Source organism: Melanotaenia boesemani, chromosome 18 (genome assembly GCF_017639745.1).
Source record: "Melanotaenia boesemani isolate fMelBoe1 chromosome 18, fMelBoe1.pri, whole genome shotgun sequence".
NCBI classification, from domain to species: Eukaryota; Metazoa; Chordata; class Actinopteri; order Atheriniformes; family Melanotaeniidae; genus Melanotaenia; species Melanotaenia boesemani.
Genome location: NC_055699.1, coordinates 4,082,314 through 4,096,126, shown reverse-complemented (window position 1 = coordinate 4,096,126; position 13,813 = coordinate 4,082,314). Strand labels below are relative to the sequence as shown.

Below are 13,813 nucleotides of genomic sequence, written 5' to 3'. Positions count from 1 at the left end.
GACAATATTGGATAAAATGGTGCTACAACTCAATGATTTTGAATCATAGTAAAGAGAACATGTATGAAGTTTGTTAAGACGTATAAATAGAAGGACTGGGCATGTTAACACGTTATTGCGTTAACACAATAAATTAACACCATTAATAATTTTATTGCACATTAACGCAGTTTGTTTTTTTCAAAGTGCTAGCTCATTGGCTCTGAACATAGTGGGTCTGCTCCATTTACTGGCTGGGTGACCAAGCGGAGAGCTGGGTTGGCAGAGTTTTCCCTCCATTTAAAACGAGCAATCAGCTGGGGCATCATCCCTTCCCCCTGGGTCATCGCCCGGTTGACTGAAAAGGAGCAGATATAGAAACCACATGCAGAGGCACTGCTTGCCAACAGTCAAATGCTTGGGTCCTCGAGCCAGAAGGGGTTCTCCGATGGCCAACCAACTTTGACTCATTATAGAGCCGTGACAACCAGAGTAGAACTCCCTAAAGGGGTTCTACCTCCATCTCTTGATCCTGCTGCAGCGGTGCATCTTGTAAACAAACAGGAGAAAGTGGGTTTATCAAAATCAAAAGTTTTCTGTCTGGCACTAACAAAAGAAAGAAAGTAGAAAAAGAAGAGCATAAAAGAGACCAGAGCAGCTCAGAGCAGCTCAGACTTTCCTCCAGTTGAGTTCCTGGGTGTCACCAGGCTGAAAATAAAAACAGACAACTTAGACAATAATCTTTCTTTAGTTAGAAATTAAAGCTCCATCCAGTTACGCTAAACAGTCAAGCTAAGAATGCAAAGTTAGACAATTTATGGGCAAGAAATCTGAATAATGTATTACTAAAGATGCATCATTAGAAGTCATCAGTCATTTTGTAAAGATTAACTCTCCTCACAGTCTAGAAGTGCTGAGAGTAATCCTGCTTTCTGTCTGTTCACTTATATATTGTTCCCTCTGAGAACAATAAGAAAGGCAGCTTCAAAGCTTTAAATGCATCCTGCTGACTTGTTAACTTTTTGTACGTAAATCCTAAAATTTCCATCCTTCTATGTCATAAATATTTGATTTTATTACATTATTATTTAATAAGATTTACAAGAAATATTTTAACTATTACTGTGTAAAAAGAAAACGTGTTGTTTATCTGTTCAGTGATTGTGAACCAAAAGTTACTGCATTTTCTTCATGTAGCAGTACTTTTAAAGGAAAAGGACATTTTGCACATAATAATGTAATTAATTGCAGAAATTTCATGCGATTAATCACAATTAAAAATTTCAATGGTTGCCCAGCACTAATAAATATGATACAGTTAAAATGATATATATATCAAGTTTGCCCAACACAAAAATACTATCAGGATTAATATGAAGATCCATTTGGAATAATGAAGCTGGAGCTCTAAACCTCTATCAAATCTTCACTTTTAAAACAAAATAAGTTTAAGTTTTCGTCATATGAATGAACTCAAAGCTTCCGTGTCAGATAAGACTAAACCAAACATGTACAAACCGTTTCTGATCAAATTTAAGAAGACTGAGTAAAATGAGATGGCTCTCAACCTGTCACATACAGATACTTAATACACATCCTAAAAGCACTGTCCTTCCATTAAGCTTTGTTGCTGCCTCATATCATTAACTCATAACAGTGAACTGTAAATGGAAATATTTTATAGTGTAGTATAAAAAATGACAACTAGTCTTTTGCAAAAGAAATACAGAAGTGCTGCATGAAAAATCTGCTGTGCACTTCACAACTTAAAGATATTTGACGGCAGCTTCTGATGCACACAAACATATCCAGAATTTAAGAGCTGACAAATATGCAGATCAGTCTGCTGTAATAATAATGCATTCAGAACCTGATGCTGACAGCTTTTAGGCTGTTAAGATAATGACTTAGATGACACTTTTCTGAAGATGTGTCATCTCAGTGTGAATAATTTCTTTAAGTGAAATTTTTATTAATGCAAATTAAAGAGCTTTTTACTTTTGTCAAGTTTAATCTCAACTTTTACCCCCAAAAAAAGGTGCACAGATTTTTTTGTTCACAAATATTCATCACGTATAGATGCCACCTTTTGTTGTTCAGATACTGCAGTACCAGGAGGAAACCTGGCAGAGCAAAACTCATGAAGAGGAATGGCTATTTGTATACATCTCTCTGGATATCTGACCAAAGCCATTCAACACGAAGGTTTGCCCTGAGCGCTCCTGCGTGGGTTCTGGATATATAATGATAAATGTGTGACTGCAGTAGAAAGTGGCCCTTCTTTCTCACCTGTTAAAGAACATGTTACAACTGCAGGCTCAAGCACATCAACACTACAGGAGATTCTTTGATCTTTAGTTTGTTTTATTCCCTTTCATGAAAATCAATGAGGAGGCTGAATAAAAATTATGGTTTATTTAGAGTAACTGAGGTCCTGTTGTTTTGTGTTATCGGATGAGGCGTCCCACTGTGTCTCTACTCTAACAGCAGAGTGATGTAATACTGCAGCCTTTAAACCATTATAATCTTGTCTTTTGCTTTTAACAGTCTGAGCATTTGTTTTGTGTGTTTTTAAAGTCCTCAGATGAAATTCTTTATAATGGAAATAACATCCTTTAAATTACACCACTAAGAACTCATTATAATAATGATTTCCTCATTTAAGATGCCTTATTATGCAGAAAGTCTCTTTACTGAGTGAGATGTGAGACTCTTGCACTGAAGCTCAAGAATTCTTTTATCCACCAGAGGGCAAACCTGAACCTAACCTTCAGTCTTTAGCTCCTAAGCACTCTAATATTTTACTGTAGTTCCACTTTCTTAAGATTTATTGCATTGGATGGGCATAAAAGTGGTAAAAGTGGTCATATAATTCATTGCAACATGCTCTGACAGGATGAGGAACTTTAGATGCTGTAAGCTCTGCCCATATGGATGGGTATTAAGGCTGTAGGGGCACATATTGGATGTGTTTGTGATTTTAGATATGGCTCAAGTGTCTATCTTCCAACCCTCCACCCACTGTTTACTGCGTTGCCATTTGTCTCATCGGGCCTTGTTGACTGCTTCTGATATGACACCAGATGGGCTGTCATGACCTGAGTATTTTGCCAAGCCAAGTGCTCGCTCAAAGGGCCAGGGAGGTCCCAGTGACTCATGCAGTTACACTCCCTGCGGTGTCAATCATCCCCAGGAAAACAGCAAACCACGTCTGAGCTGTTGCAGCCAAGTGACACAAACACGACATTGAGTTTGAGTGTGTAAACATCACATTGTATCCTCCTGTTTTTCATTCTCTGACATAATGTAATGAAGTTCCCATTTCCTCAAGGATTTCCTCTTCATAGTACGTGCTGCATCAGGGGAGCAGAAGTTGATGATTAAATGCACACACCTGCAGGTTGCTACAAACGTAAATGCTATGGCAGCAGAATTAGCAATTTCCAAATATAAAAAATAACTAAACGTGTATATCTTTATCTCTTTATCTCTCTCTCTCTATGTAAATATATATATATATATATATATATATATACGTGTGTGTGTGTGTTAATAGTCCGATAAAAATAAATTAGGAGGGTTCATGACTTTTGCACATTACAGTGCACAAAAGAGAAAGTTCAGCTTGACCAAAGGTACGCTTCCATCCACCTCAGTCAGCAGAATGAGAGACAGATTACTAGTGCTTAACGAGTGGGACAGCGCCTCCTGTGAAGTGCAAAGATGATTCTGCTGCCATTTTACCAAGCAAGCAAAAAAGAGGGTTAAAGGGAAAAAGAAAATCGATCATGATCTCCATAGACTCCAGTGAGGGAATCAGAGTGATAACTGTGAATTACAATAGACCCCCAACATAATGAGAGCATGGATCAATACTTGGCACATTCGCACTGATGTTTGACCTGCTGATGGCCAACAAAGCCACGGTAATTAAGGACTCTACCCTCAATCCAAAGACCTTTCAGCTTAGCTTCTACGCTCCTTAAAGATCCGCTTAGCATTCTTGCTCTCTTAATAAATGCATGCCAAAGTTATTTGTGTCCTGATATAAACTCAATAATTGTAGAAGAAGATTACTTTTGGTTTAAACCCACCACAATAACATTAGATGAACAAATTGAGCCCAAAACATTTAAATTACAGAAGTGCTCAGGTGATTAGTTTCTATTTGGCAAGCAGCAGTTAATACATATTCATTGCACAGTGTAGTTACTTAAGTTTTGTTGTTTACTATGTCACATAAATTGAACTTTCATCCTTTTATCATGAATCTCTAATCAGAAGAATTGGGGGATTTTCTGGGCTTTGCTGATGCAGAGATTAGCAAAGTTGCAAATGGCTCTGAAACTGGGGAAGCTAATTGGGATTTAGTGTGTGCATGCAGGACTGCAGGGCTGTCAAGGGCCAAGATAATCAAACTAGCCTGCTGTGACCGAGACAAGGAAAAAGAAAATGAGCAGTGGGAACAGTAGAGAGAGAGACAGAGAGAGAAAATTAGAGCTCTGAACAGATCCCAGAGCAGTGGGAGGTGCAAGCTGCAAAATCCTGGCTTTAATAAACAAGATTTGTGTTGGAACCACAACGAAATCAAAAATGTTCAACCAAAGAAAAGATGTTGGAGGATTAAGGAGGTAAGGGAGATAGGATGCATTAAAATTTAACGAGAAAATCTCTCATGAAACTATTTCAAAATGTTCTAAAGCACAAACATAGAACATTGCATCAAGACAACCTTAAAATCTGATGCAATCCAAGACAACAGCTTTGATATTCTATCATATTCTGTTCATCCCAATAGCATATCCATCAGTTCATTTTATATACTTGCCTAATCTAATTCAGGGTCACAGGAGGAGGTGGGGGGCCTAAGCCCAATAACCCCCAATAATAATACAATAACTACTACAGACTCAGTAATGTGCACCAGCTTTGTAAAAGTATAATGTATGAAAGAGCTGTTATTATACCCTCTTGCCTTGCACCGATACTCAGAATACTCTCTTGCAGATTTATGTGTAGCAGTGCGACGCTGCCCTCTAGTGACTGTTGATTTTCTGTCATGTCAAAACTGCAAAGTATGTCCTCCAAAGCTAAGGTTAAAGAAATAGAAAAGCTTGACATGTTTGTTTTATGTCACTGCAGTAGATGATCTGTTGGCCATATAATATAATGTTCCACTAGAAGTAATGCTGATTTCCATTTTACATTTACACAGTGAGAATAGAAGAATTACCTCACATAAATTAAGTCTAAATAATATGAACCAAGAGTATGGGCAATGCCCCTTAAAGAAATACACCCAGGTTCAAAATTTAGGGCCCCAACACTGATTTTACCGACATCCCAGCACTAGTGCCCGAGTCAGTTCAAGAGGGCTGAAAAAGACTGAGAAAGTTGTCTTTCACTGTGACAAATATTTAGAATAAGAAACCACAAAAAAATCAGGTGAAGTCATGGACATAGTAAATGCTCATGTAGAAGTTAATAGGAAAAAAGCCAGCAGACTTCCTGGAGGGTTTTTTCTGTTTCAGCTTGGTTTGTGTGGACAGCTGTCACAATTACAACAGTTTACTAGATGATAGAATTATATGAAATAATAAGATAGTCTCTGTTAGAATTATCACACTATAATCATCCTAAAAATACAATAATTCACCAAACTCTTACAGTAAATGACAGTGTCCGTTTGCCTTCATGCTTTCCAAAAAGAAAATGTATAAACTGCACTCAGCAGACGAGCCAAGTCTACACCTGAGAAACAGTCCAAATCACTGGAGAAATATGAGAATTTTCTCAGTTTTGTGCAGCTCTTATGAAACAGGTGAATTATGACATTTATTTTGACACTGACAATTAAAAATATTACCATCTAAAATTATTACCAAATTAACCCTTTAAGCGCTGTGCCTATTTTCTAGGTCTCTACTTGAAAATTGCATACCCAATATAGCTCTCCTACCACAAGCTCTTTTTGTATATTGTTGGAGTCATAGTTAAAGGAAACTTGTTTTTTTTGTTAATTTGATAAGATGTGTAAATATTAATTTGTGTGTGACTGGTGAAGAATAAAGTAAGGTGGCACAGCGACAAATGAAAGAAGATTACAGCTTGATGAACTGGTTAGAAACTGGTTAGTAACCTAATTTGTTCCGTTGTGTAAAAGAGAACATTGAGATAATTTTATTGTTGTTTAGCATTTGTATGTAAAAAAAATCAGGACAAATTATTTAAAGAAACAACTATTATTAAATCCATTCAGTTGCATTTATAATCTGGATTATTTTCTCTGGGAAAAAAAAATCTAGCTAGTGGAAACTTTATGAATCTGCTAGCTACATTGGCTGTTAATCAAAAAAGTTCATTTAGAGCCCAGAATGTAATACAAAAAGCAATTGTCTTAAGCAGTTATTAGGCAAAAGACAGAGTACACCTTGAACAGGTTGCCAGTCCATCACAGGGGCAACACACAGAGACAAACAACCACTCGTTCTTACTCTCACTTACCAAGAGAGGCCAAGGAGAAACCAAGGATGCATGAAGGGACCATGCGAACGCCACACAGAAAGAACTTTCCTGCTGTGAGGCAACAGTGCTAACCTCAAAATCTCCATGTATCCCCCTATTATACCCTCCAAAGTATTAGGATTTAAAAAATATTGCAATTTTCTACCTGCCTCTGTTTCCTCATACAAATTTCTAAAAATGTTATTTTTAAATACAGTCATGTTTCCACAGTTCTTTGTTGTTCAGACTTGGATCTTATAGTACATTTGAGGTAGGTGGTACAGGGTGGGATGTGATGATCTCAGCACTGCTTTTTATTGTTTTTATTAGGTTTTGTATTTGCACTCCATAGAGCACTTTTATATTCTATTTATTATATAAAGTGCTATAAAAATAAAATCTGATTGATTGTTTAATAAAGCAGTAAGATGAAGCACATGCTCACATTTAGGAAGCTGAAACCAGCGAGTGTTTTTTATTTTACTTGAAATGAAAAGGAAACTATGAACTACTAAACCTCTGCTAAAGACCTGTTAAATTCCCCATACACCTTTTGGAGGAAGTGACTTCCTGTCAGAAGCAAGCCCAACAGTGATAGTATGATGGTTAATGTGGTTTAAACACTTGTAAAATGAGCTGTTTTATTGCCACCATAAATAACCCAGTTGTGATTGCATTAATAGTTCATGAAGCCAGAGGTGAAACTTTTCCATCTCTACTTCCTCTACGAGTCTCTCTAAACTGATAAAGAGCAGTTGATCTTCTTCAAGAAGGTTGAGAAATATGGTTTGTGTTACAGATAACAGTATTAAAATGCAATAAAGCTGTGCTGGAAATATCTTGTTGCAATATCCTAGTGCATCCATTTTTATTTTGACAAAAATAAAAAAAAATAAAATAGAAAAAAAAACACTGGTGCAGCAAAGTGGGGTCTAACAACATCAACACAGCCTTATTATTTTTAATGTCTCAATGATCCTAAATTTATCTAGAGGCACAACACACTCCATTGCTTTCAGGTGTTTATAAACCTGTCAAATCTTGTCACAAGCTGATGACCATGTGAGGCTTATCCTGCAGGGAGAACTGCAGAACACATGCAGACCTAATCAAAGTGTCATTAATCCATGAAAGGTCTCGGTGGCCGACTGTCAACATGACTAGAAACAGAGAGTCCACAGAGAGACAGATGAAAAAGAGACCACTTAGAAATACATATATTTTTGGGTTGTTTGTTATCCAGCACTGGAGCTTTAAACAGCACAATTATTAAAAAAAAAGTCTAGAAATTGCAGACTCTTCTGCTGGTGGGCTAAAACTGGCCACAGCGCTGATAATGAAACAGATACTGCTGTCTGGAGAGCTGTTTAGTCTGGATCTATTTTCTCACACAAAGCTGATGGGAAAGATGAGATGAAACACCCCAGAATTAGAACAAGCTGTGAGTGAAAGGACAATATAAATATTGTATGGACAATAATATCAACCTGCCAGAAAAACAAAGGAAAACACTACAGACAGTAAGGACGGTCCACAGAGACACAAGCCAGCTGCAACAATTCACATTAAATATTCAAACCTGGCTGATAGTGTGTACAATATACTAGACATAATCCACCTTTTAACTGATAAAGTCCTTCACCTACAGTATCTGTCATCACCCTGAAGAGTTTATTTTACTTATATAAATCAGGATTTTTGTCAACATAGTTTACATTAGCACTCTTTTTAAAAACATGTTTTATAGAATATTGCAGCACTTGTGAAGCACTTTGTGATTTTATATCTTGAGAGGTACTATATACATAAAGTTTTACTTACTTACTCACTTAAATATTTACTTTTAGCACAATAGCTGAACTGATCACTCATGGAATTATTGTTCAACCAAAATCTAATGCACTTATATTTACGTTTAGCATGGACTCAATCCATCATAAAGTCACCAACTGATATGTGGACAATCATATTTAACCCCTTACGATGCAGACGTACCGGTCCCAGTACATGACTAATTATCAACAAAATTGCAGCCATGTGTGCAAGCCCCTCCATCATGAAGGCCCACAATATACACATCAAATGAAAGCTCAAAGTCTCGTCTTTTCAATGACATAAACCATTTTGACACGCAACAACCACAGCGCTAACACTAAAGCCTTTTTTACAGAAAAGCAGAAAGTTTAAATGTTGACTTTCCTTACCTTTGCGGGCTCTCCATAGGTCAAACATCAATATTTCCCATCAAGATTGGTCTCATTCTGTCCGTACAGGTTAGGCGGGGACAAAAAATTATTTTTTTCTGTGTGTTCTAAAGTGTATAACTTTTTATCAGTAATACTTACAGTGATTCTGATTGCTGTGAGTGAAACTAGAGAGTGTTACCTTTACAAAGAGCCCAAGCCTGTACTTACAATCCAGAGGGTTCAATAACAGCAGTAATTCTAATTTGGAGAGGTCATATTAGAGGCGTTTTTGCCAAAATGACCCCACTTGATAAGGGGTTAATCCTTGACTCTGTCTCACTGACCATTTTTCTCACTTTTTCTACTTTTTAAAACAAAATATTAAGACTGTGACAACTGTTGACACAGTTCTCACTGAGAACTTCCAATGTGGCCAATAGAAGAAGGAACCTTCTGTCCATCCTGAGTCCATTTTGTTTGCATTTTAGACCTTTTTTCAGAAAGTTTGCGATATAGCAAACAGAACAGTATCGCAAAAAAAATGGGGCAGTGTTGCTCAGTACAGCTCACATATGACCAGTGACAAGAAAAACGAAGAAAAAGAAGCCACGGAGCAGCTCCATCTACTGTGCTTCCTATTTTTGTGTCTCTTACTAACAATGTACGTTTTTAAGATCCCCTTCACTGTCACCATGAAATTGACTTGAAAGTGAATTTTTCACTGCTCCCTAGTGGATGTATTGCATAACAACCACACCAATTTCCAGGATGAATGGGTGTATGTTGGCACTGACATTTGACAAGGTCTGTAAGAGTTATCTATTTACATGATGTAAAGGGAGCATAAATGATCCCTAAAGTTTGTTATGTAAAGCTCCTGTTTAACCCCCATCTACAATGGGAACCCAAAACTGTGCTGTTACACACAATAAACACAAAAACATTGAAGTTACACAGATTATATACAGAGGTTGCAATAGAGGTTTTAGTTTGCAAAACTAAGACTGTGACATTTTTCTAAGTCTGCTGGTGAAAGCTGTCTTAACCCAAGAATAGTCATGAATATTTCCTCTATATTTGCTCCACTTTTCTGACATTGAGGATTATTTAATCTTTTTGTGCATTCCGTTTGATTTTAGCAAACACAATCTTTTGCAAACAGTGTATTTATCTACTCCTACTCATTATTTTAGCTATTTGTCTTTTATTCTAGCTAACTTTTTTTTACCTTAAATCTTTTTAAACATCTGAGCCGTCCATTTGTTGCTTTTAACTGTTATGGTTCAATTCTGTATTTCCCCCTTGTCTTAACCTTTGCTGTTTGATGTTGTGAGGATCATTATAAAATTATCATTAACTACAAGAAAGGAACAGATTTACAATCAATACTGACCCATAGACTCAGCTGAGACATGATGAAAACATCCACCCACAACTCCAGGCCAGAAGTCTCGCATAGCAGATGATTAGTGGGTGTTTGTAATTTTAACAAGAAACCTTTGCTTGAATTAAATGATTTAGTTTTCTTCTTCCATTCCGTTTTACTCTCCATGCTTTTGGGTGAACTCCATGCCTCAGTCATCTATCCAATGAGGAAAACAAATGGTGTTATTGAATTGCTATCATAATTTTTATGACTACTGAACGCTGTCTGCTGTCTTTTTTCCAGACTTTGGGAACTGGTCAGGAAGTCCCACACAAAAATCAAATATTAACAGACGTTAACAGGGTTTTTAACCAACGTAAAAATAAAATTAAAAAAAAAAAGTTTTATGCAGCACTTTTAAATTTTGGCTAATTCGAGGTGTGCGTCTTGACTCCTCTCTGAACTTTCTCCAGATAGTGAAAGTCAGCCTGATGTTAACGCTTGTCCTATTTCTTGCTTTGTCATTTCTCTCTTTCTTTACCTCACCGCCTCTGATAATCAGCCATGATGTATGTTTAAAACACCCTGTATGTTGATATCCAGTTTCTGACATGTGACACGATGCTGCAGGGCAACAACAGCTCCAGGGATGTACATAATTAATGTCAGTGTGCCATCAAAACCAGTCAAAAGCACAGTTTGAAGTCTGGAATGAAATGTTGCTTTAAGTTAGCAAGTTTGACGATACATGTTTAACTAATTACCTCTTCTCTTTGGCTGACATATGATACGCATTAAATTATTATTAACTTAAAAAATAAATCATTCCACACAGTGCTTATTTTACTATTATTTTATTTTTATTTCATTATGTGCATACCCTGAATCAATTTAATCCTACTAGCTATACTTTGTTTTCTTCTTATTTATGTCAGGAAACTATTTTTTATGTATCTAGGCATATGTGAAACCTTGTATACGCCTCACCAAGTTAGAAATCACAAGAAGGACAGATATGCCTTTACAACCTGCCTACAGCTTTGCCTGTAAAGATGACTGACAAAACACTTAGCCTCTACAAGTCCATTGATTCCCATGTGTGAAATTGGCAATAATGGCCTGTGTCGTCACGCTGACAAGGAAAACAAATCTGTCAGTCTCAATTAATCTAAGTGTTAAACAACACAATGCAACAGTGTCAGTTTCTTCTTATCATTGCCATTCGTAGCTCATCTACTTCATCTTCTAAACATCTCAGCGAGTTAACAAGCACCTCTGCAGTCAATGCACATCAACTCCAAATATTTGCAGCCAGAAAAATCAATATTTGTAAACACAGAGGAGTCCGCTGTGGATGTTTCCTGTGTCATAGCTGTTGGTGAGGAATAAGCTTGCATACTTCATCTGCACTGATGGTGCATACTGACAGCGCCAGATGTGTTGGGATGAGTGCAGCCCCCGCTCTTCCTCCTCTAATGGTACCACTGGAAAGACTGACATGCCTTCCCCTCTCCTTCTCACTCCTTTCCCCTCTCTGTCCTCCCACGTTCTCCGGCTTTGCTTCCACAGCCTTTCATCCTCAACCACCATCTCCCTGAACATTCACAGAGCAACAGCAGTAGCAGCAGCATGTAATGTGGGTCACAGGCTTGGTAACACAGCTGCGGTATCATTATCTTGGATATGAAGCCACAGGAGGTGACTGGGAAGTTATTGCAATAGATTTGAAATTACTACAAAACATCAACAACTTCCTCTTTCTCCATTTGCGTCTGGAAAAATCCTGCATAAAGTTTGTAGTGCATACTTAGGAAAGGTCTTTTTTGCCTCCCACAACTCCAAGATCGCTTGTAAACTCACAATTCTGCATGCTGAACTCATCAACACTGATTTATTTAAAATGAACGGATTGAGGCGCAATGATCCAGCATGTCTTAAATAGCCTCTGAAGCTTTTCCAGCGCTTACAAGAGCTCATTCAGTGTCACTGCCATATTTTCTTCAATTCTGCGCCGCATAGTTGCGCGAATTCAACGTGTTTACTCCAACTCCCAAGTAAAGAAATCCTTCTTACCTTTCCTCCCTTGGAGCATCTGCGGTAAGCATTCGTGGCTCCGGCGGTCTGATTCATGGTGAAAACTTCTGCAAAAAATCAGATAAAGTACCAAACAAGTTCAAAGTTGGAGTGAAATTTGATGAGAGAGGAGAAAGCTGTGTGGTGTTTGACTACCTGGCGCGCCGCGCTGACTCGCCTTCGCTGTTAAACGTCACCAGTTTGCAAACACGCGTGAGATGCGTTTAGTCGTCTAAATCATTCCTAAAATTAAGTCCACGGATTATAACAGGAGTTTTTGTTCGGAGCAAAGTCCTGCTGCAGAGGTCATAAAGAAAAAAAGTTGTCTCCCCAACCCAAACCAGCTGGTAAATCTGTCGATGTGACTCTATCCTTCTGTACGCGCGCAGTTTGAGGATTTTTTTTCACTAACATACACTGACTGGCACAGCCGTGTGTCTCCTTGTGTGTTTATGTGCTCGTGCACAATTTGCGCAAGCGCATCTCTTCTGACAGCTCCTCGGGGTTGAAGGGGGAGCCTGTCAGCATTGCTCGCCCACTCCTGAGCTGAAAGCAGCGGCAGGGACTGCGGGGTACACCGTAATTATGTGTCATGAGGACCCGCATATAATACCAGACTTTGCAGCGGTGTTTATTAAAAGCAACCAAACAATGATCATCTTCCCACTCTCCGTTGTAGTTCAGTACCATAAAGAGATGAGATTTAAACCTACTCTGTGTTTTTCCAATTCTCTGCTCGGATAAAAAACAATCCTAGGGGTCTATTTTGTCTCATATCCGCTGAATGCCACCTCCAAGAGACCTCTGGCAAATTCAGATAAGATGACTGACACCGAAAACTAAAAGTGACAAATTGTTTGAGACAATTACAGTCATTATCTCACCAAGAGGAAGTGGATTTGTTTGGTTTCAATTATAGCATAATTAATGAATGTTACAAGGGCAATCTTCCATTGAAGTGTGGCAATTAGCTGGACAGGTAAAAGCTAAGCTGTGACAAAGTTACTGTCACTCACTTTTACACAGCTTTGAGGTTTGGAGAGGAATAAACAACATGGCTTACTGACTTTGCTGCCTGAAATGGACAATATATGTTTGTGTTGAAAAACTGATGGGAAAACCAGCATAAAAGTGTTTACACTCGTAGGCAAGAAAAGCTTGACAAATACAACTGAAGAACAGAGAGCTGGGATGCCATGAAAAGACAAATTGATATGTAAAAAAAAAAAAAAAAGAAAATTTTCTTTTATCTAATTTTACTTTAATTTCATTGTAGACTGACTTGTCATTTTTGTCCCATTATTTTCACTTTGTTAATGCATGCCCATTATTGCAATTCAAGCATGCAAGATATTCAAAATATAGTTGGGAATTTAGATAATTAAGGCCTACCTTTGAGGTAAAAAAATATCATGTAATCTTATGATAGGAATGTCAACAGCTGTTTGTTAGTATAACGTGATGCAACAGCATTAAGAATCAATAAAAAAGTTGCATCTTTTATGAACAAGGATAGACAGGTAGTACAAATACTTGAGAAAATAATTTATTTGAGTTTCTACCTTATTATGCTACTTGGGGCCACACAAGACAAGCTGGAGATTATTATACCTACCATCAAGCAAGAGAGGATATACCTCAAACAAGTCACCAGTCCAAGCAGACCCAACATAGAGACAAAAGAAATAGCCACACATGCTCATAT

The 13,813-nt window shown here is 37.7% G+C and overlaps 1 protein-coding gene across 1 annotated transcript in view; it reads right to left on the bottom strand.

The window, feature by feature from the left end:
- The window catches only part of LOC121628587 (dipeptidyl aminopeptidase-like protein 6), a 293,653-nt gene extending 281,185 nt beyond the window's left edge, over positions 1-12,468 (bottom strand). The window contains exons 1-2 of the mRNA XM_041967678.1: positions 12,265-12,468; positions 12,109-12,176 (exon numbers count right to left, since the gene is read on the bottom strand). Coding sequence (XP_041823612.1) covers positions 12,109-12,165 — 57 coding nt within the window. The 5' untranslated portion in view covers positions 12,166-12,176; positions 12,265-12,468. The remainder of the gene's footprint in view (positions 1-12,108; positions 12,177-12,264) is intronic.
- Positions 12,469-13,813: the final 1,345 nt, after the last annotated feature.